Source organism: Panulirus ornatus, chromosome 9, assembly GCF_036320965.1.
Source record: "Panulirus ornatus isolate Po-2019 chromosome 9, ASM3632096v1, whole genome shotgun sequence".
Taxonomy (NCBI): Eukaryota; Metazoa; Arthropoda; class Malacostraca; order Decapoda; family Palinuridae; genus Panulirus; species Panulirus ornatus.
This window is the reverse complement of record NC_092232.1, coordinates 55,733,807-55,753,341: the sequence shown is the minus strand read 5'-3', so window position 1 is coordinate 55,753,341 and position 19,535 is coordinate 55,733,807. Positions and strand designations below refer to the sequence as shown.

Sequence of the window (19,535 nt, the reverse complement as noted above, 5' to 3'; positions counted from 1 at the left end):
GCGGAAGTGGATCATAGGGTGGGGGAGGGGGCGAAAATTCTGGGGGCCTTGAAGAATGTGTGGAAGTCGAGAACATTATCTCGGAAAGCAAAAATGGGTATGTTTGAAGGAATAGTGGTTCCAACAACGTTGTATGGTTGCGAGGCGTGGGCTATGGATAGAGTTGTGCGCAGGAGGATGGATGTGCTGGAAATGAGATGTTTGAGGACAATGTGTGGTGTGAGGTGGTTTGATCGAGTGAGTAACGTAAGGGTAAGAGAGATGTGTGGAAATAAAAAGAGCGTGGTTGAGAGAGCAGAAGAGGGTGTTTTGAAATGGTTTGGGCACATGGAGAGAATGAGTGAGGAATGATTGACCAAGAGGATATATGTGTCGGAGGTGGAGGGAACGAGGAGAAGAGGGAGACCAAATTGGAGGTGGAAAGATGGAGTGAAAAAGATTTTGTGTGATCGGGGCCTGAACATGCAGGAGGGTGAAAGGAGGGCAAGGAATAGTGTGAATTGGAGCGATGTGGTATACCGGGGTCACGTGCTGTCAGTGGATTGAATCAAGGCATGTGAAGTGTCTGGGGTAAACCATGGAAAGCTGTGTAGGTATGTATATTTGCGTGTGTGGACGTATGTATATAGATGTGTATGGGGGGGGTTGGGCCATTTCTTTCGTCTGTTTCCTTGCGCTACCTCGCAAACGCGGGAGACAGCGATAAAGTATAATAAAAAAAAGTATATGTATATATATATCCCTGGGGATAGGGGAGAAAGAATACTTTCCTTATAATCCCTGCATGTCATAGAAGGTGACTGAAAGGGGAGGGAATGAGGGCTGGAAATCCACCTTCCTGTTTTTTAATTTTCCAAAGGAAGGAACAGAGAAGGGGTCCAAGTGAGGATATTCCCTCTAGGGCTCAGTCTTCTGTTCTTAACACTACTTTGCTAAAATGGGAAATGGCAAGTATGTATATTAAAAAAAGATATATGTATATATCCCTGTCATTATGGCTAAATCTTAACTGAGGTACTCATAGGTACTAAATATTTTAATGGTTAATGGATTAACACCCTCTCCTTGATATCCCTCACCTATCCCCCACTATCTTCTCCATCACAACTCAGTTTACAGTTTAATACAATTGTCTTACTTTAGTATTAATATGTCTGCTATGTAGATTGTCTCCTGTACACATAGTGTTGTTGGAATACTGTTCTAGCAATAAATAGTACTGTATTTCTGTACTTTATATCCTTTACTCACCAGAAAATTAACTCCCCATATAGCCTTCTTGTACTTTGCGTATAATAGGAAATATTGAGTGTTAGGGTTTGTTTGCTGTCCTTTATGTTTTAATGATCATTGATTCACAAATCCAGCTTGTTAAGCCCCTATGGGCCTACCCGTGCCTCCCTCCATCACAATGCAAAGAATTATCTTTCTGCAATATGCACATGATTTTACTGTGTATATTATCATATATATGTAAAATATTGTTATTATATTGTACTAGTATTAAACAGTGATAAGTAAGTAAGCCTATATGAGTTATAGTACTTTATGTTCTTATACTACATGTATAGCGGGTAACTATCATAAGATAAGGGTAAATATCATGGGTTAAGAGTGCTTTTTATCCTTGTATTTTTGACACACAGATGCAGAGCATAAAGACTGACATTGAGTTAAATAGTTTCAAAGAAATTTCTTGTTCCCTTAGTACTGATACTGTATGTTAAAATGCTTAAAAGTTTGGTGACATAGTTTATTTACCATACTTCAAATACTGATGAAAAACCCTTTGTAAATTTCCTTCACTTGCTTTCCTCTCACTACTTGAGACAGTAAAAACAGACATACATGAGAAGCTTACATGGTATCTTTGTGTCTGTTTTTGAAGTGATATGAGATGATGTAACCAATGAGATGGGAAACTTTAATCCTTCAGCAGATGATTCAATAATCAAAGACAATTAGGAAAAATTGAAACATATTTTGGAAGCACTGTGAACGGTAGCTGCTTGATGACAAGCCTCCTGCCATCCAACACCATAGCTGTAGAGTACCCCTACCAGACATTTGTAGTATGCTACAGTATTTAAACTGTGAGAGAGAAAAAAGAGGTGTCTGGGCATTATTTGCAGGAAAGGAGTGTGAGTGATTGGAGATGTACAAGAGAAAGCTGAAGGAGGTCATGAAGAAGGTGCAGGACCTGAAAAAAGAGGGCAAGTGAGAGTTGGAGTGAGGGAGTATCAACAAGCATTAGGTGGAATAAGAAAATGTTTTGGAAGGAGATTAATGATATGAGAAAAACAAGAAAACAAATAGGAGGAGCATTGATGTGATAAAGAGGAGATGGTTTGAGTACTTTGAAGGATAGTTTAATACATTTCATGATAGAGTTTCAGATGTAAGCTGCTTGGATTAGGGAGGTATTCCGAGTCATGGCAAGTGGTTTTTTGAAAAGAATAGGGTTGGTGAAAGCCTTGTTTAAAATGAAATGTGGTAAGGCAGTTGGAATGGATGGTATTGTAATTGAATTTTTTATGAAAGGAGGTGACTCTAATGTTGATTGGTTGGTTAGGATTTGCATGTGTGTGTGTGCATCAAGGTGAGGTGCTAGGGGATTGTTAGAATTTCTGTTTGGTGCCATTGTATAAAGGCAGAAGAAATAAAGGTAAGTGTACACATTAAAGTTGTAAGTTTTTTGAGTTTACCTCGTAAGTTTTCTGGAAGAACAATGATTGAGAGGGAGGTGACATACACCAGTCAGATTGGAGAACAATGTAGTGCCAAGAGTGGTAAAGGATGTGTGAATTAGGGTTAACTTTAAAGAATATTTGTGAGAAATACTTAATAGAAACAGAAGGATATGTATTTTTCACATATCTATCTGGAGAAAGCATATGATAGGGATGGTAGAGATGATATATGGAATGTGCTATGAATATATGGTGGGGGAGGAAAGCTTTTAGAAGTAGGGAGGAGTTATTTGTAAGAAGAGTAAGGCTCAGCAGTGAAAAAAGTGAGTTTGAATGGAGAGAACTTGTAGGAAATTAAGTGGTTTAGATACCTGGGAGTGAGTATGGCAGCAAATGGACCCATAGAAGTTGAAGTGAACCATAGTTTATGTAAGGGGCATAGTGAGGAATATTTGAAAAAAGAGGTTACTATCTTGCAGGGCGAAGATTGGTATGTTTGATGGTATAGTAGTCCCGTAGGTGCTGTATGGGTGCAAGACATAGGCTTAAGACAAAAATGTAAAGGTTGGAGTAAATTAGTTGGAAATTAAATTTTTGAGGACAATATGTGGCTTAAGGAGGTTGATCTTATAAGAATTGATAGGGTAAGAGAGAGTTGTAGCAGTAAAATGGGTATGTATGAGAGTTCTAAAGAGGAGTTCTGAAATAGTTTGGATATATGGAGGGGATGAGTAAAGAGAGGATGACTAAGAGGGTATACATGTTAGAAGCGAAAGGAAGAAGGAAAAGAGGGGAATCCAGGGTGGCATTGGAAGGATGGAGTGAAAAATACTTTGAAGGTTGAGGGCCTGAATATGTAGGAGAGTGAGAAGCATGCAAGGAATAGAGCAAATTGGGGCATTGGGGCTTACAGGGGATGGCGCACTGTCACTGGGCTGGAAGGGCATAAGAAGTCATGGGGGAAACCACGGACAACCTTGGGGTCCTGGTTTTGGATAGGGGGCTCTGGTTTCAGTGCATTTTACATAATATCAAGAGAGTGGATGTGAATGAATGAAGCCATTTCTTCAGCTGTTCCTGGTGCTAATGTGGAAAATGTAAAATATGCATTTGAGAAATTACAAACTGTTCATTACAGTTCAGTATTATTAATTTTATACAAATAGTCAAATTAACATCATCCAAGACAGCAAGCTTTTATTTTTTCTTTTGCTTACAAATCTGCTTATACTGTACTCACTACATGACAGTACAACTGATCATGGTGAGTGATACTTAGAACTTGCGGCTGGTGTGGACAAAACAGGGAGATTAGGAACTGTAGTGATTTTCTTCTCGAAGTGAGTAATTCTGGCATGTTTGCTGCTATAGGATGCTGTGGCTATAGAATGCTTTATAGTATTCTCTTAGTACATATTTTGATTGACTCTAACATCTTGATGTTTACCCTTGGTCTTTATCATATTGAATCATTTGTTGCACCACACATTGCAGGCTGTTCATGATTTCTTTCATTACCTTCTTCATTTGAACCTGTTCTTCTTCCTCTTACTGCGACTCAGAATGTTGGATATCGTTGCTTCGGAATGTTGATGGCACCTAATCAGCTATTTCATTCGCAGCGTTAATTCCACATGAGTCATTTCATACCTATGTTCTTCAAGATCCTATGCTCATAGTTTCTCCTTGTAACCAGGGACTTTGTTCATGATGGCATTGAGAGATTCATCATATACATTTTGGTCATCATACCCTCAATATCATTCATTATTGAAAGGCACATATTCTTCTTTATGCCCCAAAGTGCAGAATACATCGCATTGCCAGGGAAACTCAATTAGGCCTCTTTAAGATAATTGTGCAAACTGCAAAAATGTAGCACACTTGAAGGAGATGGCTGTGGGCTGTCAAGGTCACTTAGGTTGGTAGTTGTGATGGAGTATTTGCCAGAGAGTAGCGGAGTTTTCAAAAGTTCAGCTGTGTAATATATCTTAATCCTCTCTGTTGGTATCAATTTGCACTTGCATAGTAGGGTGCCAGTGATGTCAAACTATGCACGTAATTTCCAAAGCCTGGGAAGGGGGGTTGTACAAGGTGCAAAGCACATGGGCTATGACTGAGCATGTAGCAATTAATTAAAAGGAAACTGATTTTTGAGTCTTGTAAGTCTGAAGAAATGATAGACATAAGTGAGTGGTGAGCATCCAATTAGATGTGATGAGTGCAAGGGGCCTGGAAACAAGAAAAGTACTAGGGCCTATGATTTTCCTCCCAGACCCTGGTAATTTCCTACAAGTTGAATTTCTCATGAATTGAGAGCTTTGTTGGCTGGCCATTGATGAGAACCCAAACAAAGGATGAGGTATTGGAGCTGACAGGAGGCCTCATTAATTCACTAGTGAGACTTTTCTTGGGACTTGCCATGTCTCTGGTGCCCTCTGTGTCCCTGATGCTTATGATTTCAACCACCACTGCCCTCACACCCTAGTGCAATACTTGAATTGGCCTGTTGCATAATGTGATGAGCATCTCTTCAGATGTAGCTGCCTCCCTTGATGTAGCACATGACCTGCTGACAGCTGAAGTTCAAGGACAGATGACATATCAAATGTTTTTACTGACAAGAATTACAACCACTAAAGATGAATTAAGAATATTCAACAACATCCAGTCAAAAATGTAACAGTATGCAAGCAAGAAAGCTATCCTCAAGGCAAATGCAATCAAATTTGTCATATGATAGTGAAAGCTGCAAGAAGAAAGATGGGCATGGGACAAGTACTACAACATCCAATAGGCTCTTGCCCTGGTACTTGGCAGACCATGGTGGGGCAATGAAAAAGCAAATAAGGCATCTTTGGCAAAACTTCTTTACAAGTGCATATCTTTTCGAGAACATGACACTTCAGTCTTCTCGAGAACATGACACTTCAATCTGCAGCTGTCTTTAATAGAATGGTTCTTGTGCAGAAAATGCATAGGGGTAATGAACCTTTTGCCCAATTATCTGATCAGTTATTCACAACTATATTTCAATGTTCACCAGCAAGTAAAAGGATTGATATGGTTTTTAATGTGTGTATGAGGAGATCTCCAATAAAGAGGCTAAAGAGGGTTGCAGATGTTGGCAATTTATTATCCAAATTAGTAGCTCTGCATGATATCAAGAATTGGAGATGTCTCTCTTGCTCTGCCAGCAAGGAAAATCTAATTCATTGCTGTGTGGAGGAATGGAAAAAGAACAAAAACAAATTGGCCAGGATGTACTTTGTGTTACATATGGTGCTAAGTGTCTCATGATTACCTGGGTGCATACCAAGGAGGTAGATCTGAAAAGTACGCATGAAAAGTCAGACTCACATTTCCTTATGCATGCATAACATTCTACAAACTGTGGAGGACACAGATGTGCTGAGTCTGTGATTTGCATTAAGAAGCACCATCAGCTGTGAAGTTTTTACACAGTTTGAAACAGAGAACGGAACAGCTTTTCATTATTTGGTAAATTAGCTGACAACATAGAAAATGATGTATTCACTTCCTTTTTGGGGCACCATGCATTTACAGGGTGAGATTCAATTAGTGTTTTCTAAAGACAAGGCACTATCAATGACTGAAGTTCATTCACCAAAACCAGCCTTTCTGGAATGCCACTGAAAGCAATGGGAGAAGAATTGCAGTTGTCTTATGATCTTTTTACATTTCTTTAGGAGTTTACTCGTAGGTTGTATACTGTTCATAATCCAGTTCACCATATGAATTAACTCTTCTATAAACTGTGGTATGCAGTGAAGTGAACAGTTGAAACTTGTGTAGGTTGCCTGTACCAGCAGGCTTTGCCAAGTGATTACTCGTAAAGACAGAGTCTAATAGCATTACCATATGTCCCACCTCCTGACAACCAAGGATGGACAGTAGGACAGGATGGCATAATGACAAGTGGATGACTGGCTCCCTGACCTTTAGGTCATCCTGAGTTTATTTCCTGTAAATCATTTGTATCTGCCAACTCTGAGTGTGAGATAGTCTGTGAAAGGATGAAGTTGAAAGTTAATGTGAATAAATGTTAAGTAATGAGGTTTAGCATTGAGAGAGACAGGTTGGATGGAGTAAGTTTAAATGGAGAAGACATTGAGGAAGTGGATTGCTTTAGTTAGCTAGGAGCTTACATGGCAGTGGATGGAACGATGGGAGCTGAAGTTAATTGTAGGATGAGGGAAGGGCAAAGTCTTAGATGCAGTGATAAGTGTTGAGAAGGAGAGTTCACAGTTTGTGAGGGAAAAGATAGGTTTATTTAATGGTATATTAGTCCCAGTGGTGTTTAGCAAATCCGAATGCAGAAAAAATGAAGATGGGTGGATGTTTTGGAATTTTAATGCTTTAGGATAATATTTGAGGTAAGTAGGATTGATTGTAGAAGGAATGACAGGGTAAGAGAGATCTGTGATAGCAAAGAGTATGTATGAAAGAGTTGACTAAGGTTTGTTGAAATGGTTGGTCATATGGAGAAACTAAGAAAAGAGGAGGGTGCAAAGGGGAGGAGAAGACCAAGAAGATGGAAAGATGAAGTAAATGAGGCCCTGGGTTATTAGGATCTAAACATTTAAGAGGGTGAAATGCTTGCATGGGATAGAGTGAATTGATGTGTTATTCAGGGAATGATGTGCGGAACCAGGTCATGTGAAGTGGTCATGGTAATCCAAGGAATGGTCTGCAAAGCTTTTGCTCAGGATGGGTTCTAATTTCAGTGTCATTCTTCATATGTTCGTGGTGCTACCTTGCTCACGTGAAAAATAGCAAACATATGAAAAAAGTTTTTATGATGACTTCGCCATGCATAAAGCACACCTTTTTCTTCTTTCTCTGCTACATGGTTCAGGTTCTTTCAACGTTTCATGAACAGTCAAATCTTCCTTTACTTCCATTTTGCTTGCAAAGTATATTTTAACTCAACTTTTTTATTGGTGACTATATAAAAAAGTTGTTTTTGGTTTTGCTCCTTGTATATGCCATGAATATTTTCATCATTAGTTGTCAGATATGAGACAGGATGATAATGAAGCGGTTAGGACAAATGGAGGGAATGTTTGACTGAGAATGGTGAGAGCATGACAGGATTTTTATAGTTATGTAAAGATAGGGATGCATTGAGGACACTGCTTGAGCCTACTTGCTGGATATTGGAAATTGTGCATAGGATATAGATAAATTTTACTCATGTTTTTTGTCCACCATCATTTTTCCTTTTGCTATGCTTAGTGTTGGATGTCTCAAGCAGAATTTTCCTCAAACTTTTCATCTACTAACCCTCTTTCCATAAGTTAAGTGTTAGAAGGCCAGCAGGAAAACCACAAAACATCTGTAGAAGAATTTGGTTTGTTTTCAGTGTACAATATATGAAGCCAATATTTCTTGCAATAGGGAGTGAAAGTGTCTGAAATGAATGATGGCAGTCTTGATGATGGTAAATGAAGATGAGAGTAGAGGTAGGGAAACCGAAAAGATTGAGAAAGATTGAAGTAAAGGAAAAAAAAAAATATTGAAAATTACATATTGTATTGACACATCAGGTTTCAGTTATGGAAGTAGGCATTCTTGTTGGCTTTATCATTATGCCAGCCAAAAGAAAGAACTTTATACAGTTGTATCATCAAAGGCAGTTGAGGATGATCAGTCCTACATAGATATCCGTAAATTGAACATGAATTTTGAGTACTGTTTAAGAGGCATCCATCATGTTTTACAAATGTATTTTGAACACATATTATATTGCAGCTTCAAGACCAAAGGAAACTTAACAAAGCACTTAAGATCGAAGGCTCACTACAAACGATGTGTTGAGATGGGTATTGATCCTGTCCCAACTGTAGTTGATGAAAGTCATGTTAATGAAGAAGTTCTTGCAATGCAGGTATATACACAAGCATAGTTTGCTTTGAAATATTACATAGTATTAGATGGTTGATGTAAAAATGTTTTTGTGAAATTTTTTTGACCTAGATTAATTGTAGTAACATGATGATCCTTTTGGTAATGTCCGTACTAACATAGTATTATTTCATGAATGTGGCAAAGCCCTGTGGTTTTAAGTAGATGTTGTTATATTATCGTACCTTTTGTTCTCAGGAAAAGATGGAACAGGAAGAAAGACTTGATAACCTAGATGGTGAAGATGATGATGATGATGAAGATGATGATGATGATGAAGGGGATGATGATGAAGATGATGATGATGATGAACCCATGGGGGACATCAAGTTTCAAGATGCTCATGACCACCAGAATCATGAAAGAGATGATGGCAGTCAGAAAAGCAAAGATCTAGTAACTGAGACTACAAAAGAAGTTAAAGTCTGCCCTGGTGTTTTAGTTATGCAACCAAGAAATAGCAGCTCTACCGATAATTCTGCTTTTGTTCAAAGCAACAAGGAAGTCAAGCTTCAGGAAGTTGCCACAAATGTAGAGTCACCTCGAGACTCACCTATGGATCTTAGTGTTAGGAAAACAGATGTGAATATCTTTCCTGTTCTGGATAAAACCTCAACAGCAAAGAAGCTTTCCATTCCCAGAAGACCAAGTTTTTTACCAATCATAAGTAAGCCATCTGTATCAGATCTCAGATCTCCAGTTGGTGGTTTGACATCTCCTGGTACTCCTTCAACACCAATCAGAGAACATCCATCAGAAATTTTATCACCTGTAACAGAATCTTCAACCCTTCTCAAGAGTATATATAATACAACTGAGCGAGCATCACATGTTTCTTATGAGAAACAAAATATTGTTCCAGATCCAACAAAAGAAAATGGTTGTAGTAGTTCAATGTTGCAAGCATATTTAAAAGAGTGTGCTGTATTGGATACAACTATTAAGAGGCAGCAGTATAAGGACTCCTCCTCAGATACTTCCCCAGATTCACCTCATTGTAGTTTAGCAGCTACTCCTGCATCAACTGCATCAGGTGTGGTAGCAGAAAATTTTGAAATGGGAAACAAACAAGAAAACATAAAAGACTATGAAACCTCTGTGAAAGAATGCCAAAAAGAAGGAAAAGAAGATGAAGAAGAGGAAGAAGCAATTTCTGTTGGGTTAAGTGATGACCAGAGTTCATCTACTGCATCACCCTGTGGAAGTAGCAGTACGAGCACCATCAGTACTTCCCAAACTGCCACCTCTCGAATGCCTACACCACCTGCTAATTTGACTGTGATGAATAATGGTGGAATTGACACCAAGACTGCCTTTCTTGTACCCAGTGGCATTGTTCCATCTTCTCTTAATAGGTAAGCATAAGGTTAAGTGAGTTTGAATTCATTGCTCTCATTATTTTTTACTTCAAGAGTTATACTCTTGCATTTATAGTATAATATGTTGAAAATGATTTATGGTAAAAATGCTTGGATTATTTAGCTATCATTTATGCTTTTCTCCCTTCCCCTTTCTTTGTATAATGAAACCATCACACTCTTTTTACATACTAAACTAAATCCATGTTAGAATTTTTTTTTTTTTTTTTTTTTTTTTTTTTTATACTTTGTCACTGTCTCCCGCGTTTGCGAGGTAGCGCAAGGAAACAGACGAAAGAAATGGCCCAACCCCCCCCATACACATGTACATACACACGTCCACACACACAAATATACATACCTACACAGCTTTCCATGGTTTACCCCGGACGCTTCACATGCCTTGATTCAATCCACTGACAGCACGTCAACCCCTGTATACCACATCGCTCCAATTCACTCTATTCCTTGCCCTCCTTTCACCCTCCTGCATGTTCAGGCCCCGATCACACAAAATCTTTTTCACTCCATCTTTCCACCTCCAATTTGGTCTCCCTCTTCTCCTCGTTCCCTCCACCTCCGACACATATATCCTCTTGGTCAATCTTTCCTCACTCATTCTCTCCATGTGCCCAAACCATTTTAAAACACCCTCTTCTGCTCTCTCAACCACGCTCTTTTTATTTCCACACATCTCTCTTACCCTTACGTTACTTACTCGATCAAACCACCTCACACCACACATTGTCCTCAAACATCTCATTTCCAGCACATCCATCCTCCTGCGCACAACTCTATCCATAGCCCACGCCTCGCAACCATACAACATTGTTGGAACTACTATTCCTTCAAACATACCCATTTTTGCTTTCCGGGATAATGTTCTCGACTTCCACACATTTTTCAAGGCTCCCAAAATTTTCGCCCCCTCCCCCACCCTATGATCCACTTCCGCTTCCATGGTTCCATCCGCTGACAGATCCACTCCCAGATATCTAAAACACTTCACTTCCTCCAGTTTTTCACCATTCAAACTCACCTCCCAATTGACTTGACCCTCAACCCTACTGTACCTAATAACCTTGCTCTTATTCACATTTACTCTTAGAATTATATGCATTTTTAAACAAAAAACTTTCTAATACTCTGAAGAGTCAGCCATATATTTAAGACATTTGATGTGTAAATATGCATAATTACTTCTATGTCATGAAAAGGTGGAATACTCTAGGGCCTGATTTCTTTATCTTAGTTTCTACACTTAGTCTTTCAAGGATGCTTGCTTGGCATTCATGCTCAGTTTAGGTAGGTGGACTCTGTGGAAAGTTCAGTGAATATCCACCTCTTCAGATAGCAGCAGAATTTTGTCCTAAAGCTGTCTTATGATTGGCAAATATTTTTTCCTCCAAACTTGAAGTCAAGTCATGCAGACTTCTCATATTAGTGAAGTAATGATGGCAAACTGTTTTGCTGTAAACATTAGAGTTGTTATGTAAAAAAACGTTATCCAGGTTAGCTAACCTTTGTCTGCATAGCATGAGCCAATGGCATGGCATTCAGGTTTCTTTTATTAGGGAAATACATAGAAGTAATTGGTTGGTTTTGACTCTGAAAGGTGATGCTAAAAAGATGATTTGCATAATCTTTATGAAACATTTTCTATGTATCCAATAGTTTGTACTCAAAAAGTGTATTTGAATTTGATTTTGTGAATTTCATTCTGTGAAAGTGTATGTAGACAGTTCAGCAAAACCAGAGAATTTTTTTTAAGATCAGATTTAGCAAAGGAGATTTGACATATGGTGGAAATGAAGGCAGCTTTTTTAAGCTTGCAGTATTATTATTACCTACTATTTACTAAGATGTCAGGTATATGTTTTTTTAATCATAGTTTTATATAGTTTGGTATGTATTGAAAGAAACGTAGATGTTGCAGCTTTGCATGCAGCTAAGTTAAGTGAGAAATGGGTAAAATGATCCGAAAATTTTCCAGGGGTTGAAGTCCAGACTTGATGAGAGTGTAAGTGTGGAAGAAGGGTGACACACTTAGTGAAGTAGTCGTGAGTTTGTTGAAGAGTTCAAGGAAGGGAGTTTTGTAAGGAGGAAAGGAGTCCATTTTGGGAGGAGAATCAGAGTTAGAAAGTGTACAAAAATCTTTCACAGCCTGCACTTACACTGTCAAAGACCCAAAAAATGAAGCTGTGTGCCAACAGACTGGTTAGAGGAAAGGGCAGTTTGTAAAGCCAAATTCCATAATATCCCAAATTTTCCTCCAGGGGCACAAAGAATATGTAAACTTTAGACTTACCTTGGTCCAAAGATAATGTGATTCGTATGTCACCCCTTGATACTAGAGGTGTTCAGGAAGTAGCAAAGATTACTTCAGATCAAAAGGAAATAGCTCCATAGATGTTTCTGGAGTCACCTGAGTTACCTCCTGCTCAGAAATGGAGTGTCCATAAGGCACAGGCTACTCTTCCCATGTTTGTGATTCTCATTCATTTTCTGCTTTTCAGCCATGCTGAGGTGTTTCTTGGAGAACTCTTAGCACATGCATCTCTGATAGCTCTCATTTATGCCATGATTTGATACACAAAAACAAGGCACATAAAACACTGCAGTTGCACGAGAACATGGACAGCGAGGTTGCACACTTATCTGAGACTGGCAGGCACTGACAAGGCTAGATCTACTGTTGTCTTGAAGTTTATACTCAGATTATCTTTGTCGATGTGAAGGTACAAAAAATAGTACTGCGCAGTTACTATATAAGTCAAATTGAATGTACATGTATGTATGCAACAAGAACAATGTGTTTTTGTGAAATAAAGTAAATGTGTACAACAGGCTGTCACATGTTGTCACCCAGAGTCCCAGATTGAGGTCAGAAACTAATGGGTTATTTTGTTGCATGACGAACTCAATGTGATGGTTCTTTAGCTTACAAGACTAGATTTGTAGGGTTATATATTTTCACAGAATTTTCTGTTAGATCCCACACTTAGTGTGATGGAGTCCAGAGGAACCATTGAAAACTAAATTCTAAGAGGGTTTCAGTGTAATGGAAATGACTAAAGACACTGAGGATGTACTCTCTTCAGTGCATTTGATAAAGGTATATCATAATTTCTATTAAGGTTACTACTAAAATTACTCCATCCCCAGTCCATTTAGGGTGTATCAGGGACACACAGCCCCTGCTACATCACTCCCTCCTTCCTTTCCTTTTTTTAACGTCATAAAGTGGCCCATCTTTAGTGTATTGAAGCAGCATGAACTTCCATACTTATAAAAGCACTTTTTACTTCTCCAGTTTACACACTAAATTGATTAATCTCAGATCAAAGTGTCCATTCATACCACTTTCATACACGAAATGCTTCCAAAATCTTCCTTCTCCAGTTATTCCCATGACATCATCTGAAATACCCTTAGTAGTAATCAAATTTCTCTCTACATCTGTCCATATCTGTTTTGCTCTACCTCTCCTCCTTGTGCCTTCTACTTTATGGCAAAATACAGTCTTGACCAACCTATCATCTCTCATGTATTCTGCATGACCAAACCATCCATTCTTCCACCACATACCCTTACATTCTGCTTCATTCTGCCAATCCTTGTAATTCCTAATATAGTGTGTAAATTATCTATCTTCCAGCTCTTATATTTTACAAATATTTCACAGATACTCTTTTATAGAATACACTTGGGTTTCACACCCATACATAAGCATTGTTATGAGCACTCCTTCCTACAAGCCCATTCACTAAAGATTTCAGTGCACCCCTGAATTTTTTCCCTTTTTTGACTCTTCATTCATCTTCAGCTTTCCTTCTACTCTCCTTGTCATACTTAACCTAGATTCTTAAGCTCTTGTACCACTTCCAATTCCTCACCGTGCATACTAATACTATAACTGACCTCCCTTCCTTTTTGAAAACAATTGTGTGGAAGCTTAAGAAAAGTGGTGAGTTGCATGGGGATTGGACAAGGGCAATAACTGTTCTGCCATGTGTAGGAAAAAGGAGTAAAATTAAGGGGAAGACAGTGAGAAATAAGTCTCTTTAGCATAGTTGGTAAGGTATGTGGTAGATGGGGAATGATCATATAGAAAAGCTATTAGTGAACCCCTTATTTGAAAGGATATTGATAAAAAGGTTTTTTAAAGGTGTTGGTGTAATATCTTTTTTCCTTAGTCATGGAACTTGGAAAGAGGCAGCAATAGAAATACACAACTGTAACAGGATAGGCTATCTGTTTACATAATCTTGCTTAACTTACAATAAACAGCAAGTTCACTACACATTATGACCTTTGGTCACACCTGATGGATGTGGTCAGCTTCCTGAGGGGCTCCCAGGCAGTAAGGTAGGTAGGTTGATTACTTAGTTTATAAAATTTAGCCCATTGTAGAGTCACAACTTACATTGCCCTTACTGAGCTTCCCTGAAATTTCAGAGCTTTGGCAGGATCAGGTAACTGAAAAGATGGCAGAGTTAAGTTTTATCTCCAAGCTCCTCTGTTTTAGCTTCCCTCCCTCACTTTGCTTTCTCATTTCCAGCTTCCTCTTTGGCTGATCTATCTCCATGGTGATTGATGGACCAGCCTTTAACCCTTTCTCCATCATTGGCGGCATCCCTCAAGGTTCTGTCCTATTTCCTACACTGATTCTCCACTAAACTCCCTTCTTTTACCTTCTCTCCCTCACTTTGCCCCCCCTCAAATCAAGTTTCCTCTCTGGCCATTCTATCTCTGGTTGTTGATGGGTCAACCTGTCCCCCTTTCTCCATCAACAGAAGTGTCCCTCAAGGCTCTGTCCTGTTTTGTACACTGTTTCTCTTTTTTATCAATGATTTCCTCCCTTCTACAATTAACCAGATGCACTCATATGCTGACAGTTCAGCATTGCATTTCTCTACATCCTTCAATTCTGCTCTTCCTTCTTTCATTCAGTCTGCATCTTGGTCTTGACAACTTCCTTGATAAACTTGGGCTTGGACAGGATATCTCAAGGGGTACACAAAATCTGGTAAGTTTATTGCCTCTAAGACCTCTAAGCTTTCTATCAAAAATTCCCCACGACTTCTCTCCATTGATGGCACTGTAATTCCACCTCTTGACTCAATGAACATACATGGTATTACTGTAACATCCACTCTGTCTTGAAAATGCTCCATTATGGAAATAGCTATGGTTGCCTCAGAGAAACCAAGAAATTTCTTTTCTTCCAAACAGTTGTTTTGTTTGTACAGAGGATTGATCTGTCCTTGATTGAAGTGCTGCTCTCACATCAGGGGTTTTTCTAATTCTGCATCCTTACTTGGCAGAGTTGAGTCAAAAGTGGTCTGATATACAATAAACCCTTGATTTAACAGACCCCAATAAAACGATTTCAGATTTAATGTACTGGGCAAATAATAATACATTAATTAATGATAATTTAAATTAAAAAGAATTCAAAGATCTTAAATGCTGCACCATGCACATTTCATATCGCACTTGTTGGTATAGTGAGGTATACTTTGTTTCAGTTTCAGTTTGCCTCAAGCTATCATGCAGTCAGGTTGTATGCAGAGAATTGTGGTTTTATTTATCAAGTAATTTTGCAATCCTTACAATTCAAAATGGCATCAGGTAAGAGAGGATTTAAAAGAAGGCATGTGAACTGTATATTGCATTACTGTATATTGTATTAAATGATGGTCCATAGGTTACATTTGATTTAACAGACTTTCGGCATTAACAGACACCCTCTCCCCACTTTAGTCAGTTAAATCAAGGGTTTACTTTATAAATTCTCTCAGGCGTACTTCAAAATTTGACCCATTGTCTTATGCTGCAGTGTTGATTCCCATTCCCTCTTCTGTAAGTATTACTTTGGTTCTTGCTCCTAAAACCTGGCTACTTGTCTGCTCTCACAGCTATTTAGACCACACAAGTACTCAGTAAGTTGCTGTATCACATTAATACTGAGTGGTGTTGCCACCTCAAGGGTGAGCCATTTTGATAACTATTTCTTTCCCTACTACACATTGGACTTATACCTCTGCAGTTCAGCACCCTCTTAGGCACCAGTCTGCTGTATACCATACCAGATATACATGACAGATTTATACTTCTGCAATTCAGGCATTCCCTTTGTCCCCTTTGCATTTGTTTTTATATGAAGGCACTGTACATGCATTCTGCTAGTCCTCAGGCACCTTTTATGAAAAATTCATCTGCATTTCCATCCAATCCTGCCTATTTGCTGCTCTGCATCTTAAACAATGCTTTCACTTCTTTCTCTCTTTTTACCATGTATATACATACACTTCCACACACGCACATATACATACCTGTACATCTCAACGTATACATATATATACACACACAGACATTTACATATATACATATGTACATAATTCATACTGTCTGCCCTTATTTATTCCTGTCGCCACCTCGCCTCACATGAAATGACAACCCCCTCCCCCACATGTGCACGAGGTAGTGCTAGGAAAAGACAACAAAGGCCACATTCGTTCACACTCAGTCTCTAGCTGTCATGTATCATGCACCGAAACCACAGCTCCCTTTCCACATCCAGGCCCCACAAAACTCTCCATGGTTTACCCCAGACGCTTCACATGCCCTGGTTCAATCCATTGACAGCATGTCGACCCCGGTATACCACATCGTTCCAATTCACTCTATTCCTTGCACACCTTTCACCCTCCTGCATATTCAGGCCCCGATCTTTCGAAATCTTTTTCACTCCATCTTTCCGCCTCCAATTTGGTCTCACACTTCTCGTTCCCTCCACCTCTGACACATATATCCTCTTTGTCAATCTTTCCTCAATCATTCTCTCCACGTGACCAAACCTTTTCAAAACACCCTTTTCTGCTCTCTCAACCACACTCTTTTTATTACCACACATCTCTCTTACCCTATTATTACTTACTCGCTCAAACCACCTCACACCACATATTGTCCTCAAATATCTCATTTCCAGCACATCCACCCTCCTCCGCACAACTCTATCTATAGCCCACGCCTCGCAACCATATAACATTGTTGGAACGACTAATCCTTCAAACATACCCATTTTTGCTTTCCAAGATAACATTCTCGACTTCCACACATTTTTCAACGCTCCCAGAACTTTCACTTCCTCCCCCACCCTATGATTCACTTCCGCTTCTATGGTTCCATCCGATGCCAAATCCACTCCCAGATATCTAAAACACTTCACCTCCTCCAGTTTTTCTCCATTCAAATTTACCTCCCAATTGACTTGTCCCTCCACCCTCCTGTACCTAATAACCTTGCTCTTATTCACATATACTCTCAGCTTTCTTCTTACACACACATTACCAAACTCAGTCACCAGCTTCTGCAGTTTCTCACTCAAATCAGCCACCAGCGCTGTATCATCAGCGAACAACAACTGACTCACTTCCCAAGCTCTCTCATCCACAACAGACTGCATACTTGTCCCTCTCTCCAAAACTCTTGCATTCACTTCCCTAACAACCCCATTTATAAACAAATTGAACAACCATGGAGACATCACGCACCCCTGCCGCAAACCAACATTCACTGAGAACCAATCACTTTCATCACTTCCTACACGTACACGTGCCTTACATCCTCGATAAAAACTTTTCACTGCTTCTAACAACGTGCCTGCCACACCATATACTCTTAATACATTCCAGAGAGCATCTCTATCAACTGTATCATATGCCTTCTCCAGATCCATAAATGCCACATACAAATCCATTTGCTTTTCTAAGTATTTCTCACATACATTCTTCAAAGAAAACACCTGATCCACACATCCTGTACCACTTCTGAAACCACACAGCTCTTCCCCAATCTGATGCTCTGTACATGCCTTCATCCTCTCAATCAATACCCTCCCATATAATTTCCCAAGAATACTCAACAAACTTATGCCTCTGTAATTTGAGCACTTACTTTTATCCCCTTTGCCTTTGTACAATGGCACTATGCAAGCATTCTGCCAATCCTCAGGCACTTCACCATGAGTCATACATACATTAAATAACCTTACCAACCAGTCAACTATACAGTCACCCCCTTTTTTTTTTTAAATAAATCCCACTGCAATACCATCCAAACCTGCTGCCTTGATGGCTTTCATCTTCCGCAAAGCTTTTACTACCTCTTCTTTGTTTACCAAATCATTTTCCCCAATCCTCTCACTTTCCACACCATCTCGACCAAAACACCTTATATCTGCCACTCTATCATCAAACACATTCAACAAACCTTCAAAATACTCACTCCATCTCCTTTTCACATCACCACTACTTGTTATCACCTCCCCATTAGCCCCCTTCTCTGATGTTCCCATTTGTTCCCTTGTCTTACGCACTTTATTTACCTCTCTCCAAAACATCTTTTTATTCTTCCTAAAATTTAATGATACTCTCTCACCACAACTCTCATTTGCCCTCTTTTTCACCTCTTGCACCTTTCTCTTGACCTCCTGCCTCCTTCTCTTATACATCTCCCAGTCATTTGCATCATTTCCCTGGAAATATTGTCCAAATGCCTCTCTCTTCTCTTTCACTAATAATCTTACTTCATCCCACCACTCACTACCCTTTCTAATCTGCCCACCTCCCACTCTTCTCATGCCACAAGCATCTTTTGCGCAAGCCATCACTGCTTCCCTAAATACATCCCATTCCTCCCCCACTCCCCTTACGTCCTTTGCTCTCAGCTTTTTCCATTCTTTACTTAGTCTCTCCTGGTACTTCCTCACACAAGTCTCCTTCGCAAGCTCTCTTACTCTCACCACTCTCCTCACCCCATATATACATATATACATACATATATACATACACAGACATATACATATACATACACAGACATATACATACACAGACATATACATACACAGACTTATACATATATACAATTGCACATATTCATACTTGCTGCCTTCTTCCGTTCCTGTCGCCACCCTGCCACACAGGAAATAGCAACCCCCCCCAGCTAGGTCACAACAGGAAAAGACAAAAAGGCCACATTCGTTCACACTCAGTCTCTAGCTGTCACGTGTAATGCACCGAAACCACAGCTCCCTTTCCATATCTAGGCCCCACTGACCTTTCCATGGTTTACCCCAGACGCTTCACATGCCCTGGTTCAATCCATTGACAGCATGTCGACCCCAGTATACCACATCGTTCCAATGCACTCTATTCCTTACACCCTTTTCACCCTCCTTTATGGTCAAGCCCCAGTCGCTCAAATTCTTTTTCACTCCATCCTTCCACCTCCAGTGTGGTCTCCCTCTTCTCCCTTTTCCCTCCACTTCTGACACATATATCCTCTTTGTCAATCTTTTCTCACTCATTCTCTCCATGTGTCCAGACCATTTCAACACACCCTCTTCTGCTCTCTTAACCACACTCTTATTATTACCACATTGTTCCAATTCTCTCTATTCCTTGCACCCCTTACACCCTCCTTTATGGTCAAGCCCTAATTGCTCAAAATCTTTTTCCATCCTTCCACCTCCAGTTTGGTCTCCCACTTCTCC

At 39.5% G+C, this 19,535-nt stretch overlaps 1 protein-coding gene across 7 annotated transcripts in view; it reads left to right on the top strand.

Moving 5' to 3' along the window:
* shn (zinc finger schnurri) overlaps positions 1 to 19,535 on the top strand; it is a 268,460-nt gene that overhangs the window by 222,589 nt on the left and 26,336 nt on the right. For all 7 annotated transcript variants that reach the window (XM_071665262.1, XM_071665263.1, XM_071665257.1 and 4 more), the window contains 2 exons: positions 8,466 to 8,601; positions 8,817 to 9,973. In XM_071665262.1, the coding sequence (XP_071521363.1) occupies positions 8,466 to 8,601; positions 8,817 to 9,973 (1,293 nt within the window). The remainder of the gene's footprint in view (positions 1 to 8,465; positions 8,602 to 8,816; positions 9,974 to 19,535) is intronic.